The following is a 907-nucleotide window of genomic DNA, read 5'->3' on the forward strand; positions in this document are numbered from 1 at the left end:
GCCCAACTCAAGCCACCACCTCAGCAGGGAATGAGAACATCAGCTCCTGCTCCTCCCCATCCCTCAGATCCCACAGATCCCTCAGAAATCTCCAGACTGGACACCACACACTTACTTAAGATGATGGTGACTGTCTTGACGAGGCTGATCATGGTCTCCTTGTAGCGTGGGTGAAAGTTGGTGTGCTTAGACATCCTGGTCATCTTCCTCTTGACGTAGACGAAGATGTGCGTGTACACCACCACCATGATAAGGAAGATGACCAGGTTAGAGATGGCCCAGAAGGTCAGGTAACTCCTGCTGTAGAGAGGTGCCATGCTGGAACACTTGTCCAGGGCACAGAGGCAGTGCCAACCATAGGAGGGGATGAGCCCCAGTAGCAGAGCCGTGACCCAAATACAGAAAATGAGGATCATCACGCGTTGGTTGGACATCTTGCTGTGGAGCTGCATGGTGAACACGGTCTGGTGCCTCTCCACGGCGATGGCCAGCAGGTTGACCACCGAGGCTGTCAGACTGGTGTCCAGGAGGCTCTGGCGGATGAACCAGGTCTTCAGGGACAGCTCAGCTGTCCTGGGCCCCGTGTGGAACATGAGGAACATGTAGGCCACGCCGGCGAAGAGGTCGGCGGCCGCCAGGTTGCCCAGGAGGTAGTAGATGGGGTAGTGGAAGCGACGGTTGATGATGATGGCCGTGATGACCAGCAGGTTGGTCAGGAGAACGATGACGCTGACCGTCAGGCCCAGGGCCACCACCAGCACGTCCTTGGTCCTCCAGTAGGTGGTCAATTCCTTGCGGCTGTTGTTGTAGAAGAACCCCACGGTCTCATTGTAGAAGCACTGCCTCATGGCGGCTGCCCTGCGGAGGAAGCAGAGCTCCTGAGCTCCTTGTGCCCCTCACAGCCTCC

The 907-nt window shown here is 57.2% G+C and overlaps 1 protein-coding gene across 1 annotated transcript; it reads right to left on the reverse strand.

Moving 5' to 3' along the window:
- Nucleotides 1-115: 115 nt before the first annotated feature.
- LPAR2 (lysophosphatidic acid receptor 2) lies at nt 116-861 on the reverse strand (the record flags this gene model as incomplete). Its single annotated transcript, XM_009083282.1, has 1 exon — nt 116-861. A coding segment is annotated over exon 1 (733 nt), but the record flags the coding sequence as incomplete, so codon positions are not given.
- Nucleotides 862-907: the final 46 nt, after the last annotated feature.

The sequence above is a fragment of the Acanthisitta chloris genome, unplaced genomic scaffold, assembly GCF_000695815.1.
Source record: "Acanthisitta chloris isolate BGI_N310 unplaced genomic scaffold, ASM69581v1 C16432180, whole genome shotgun sequence".
NCBI lineage: Eukaryota > Metazoa > Chordata > Aves > Passeriformes > Acanthisittidae > Acanthisitta > Acanthisitta chloris.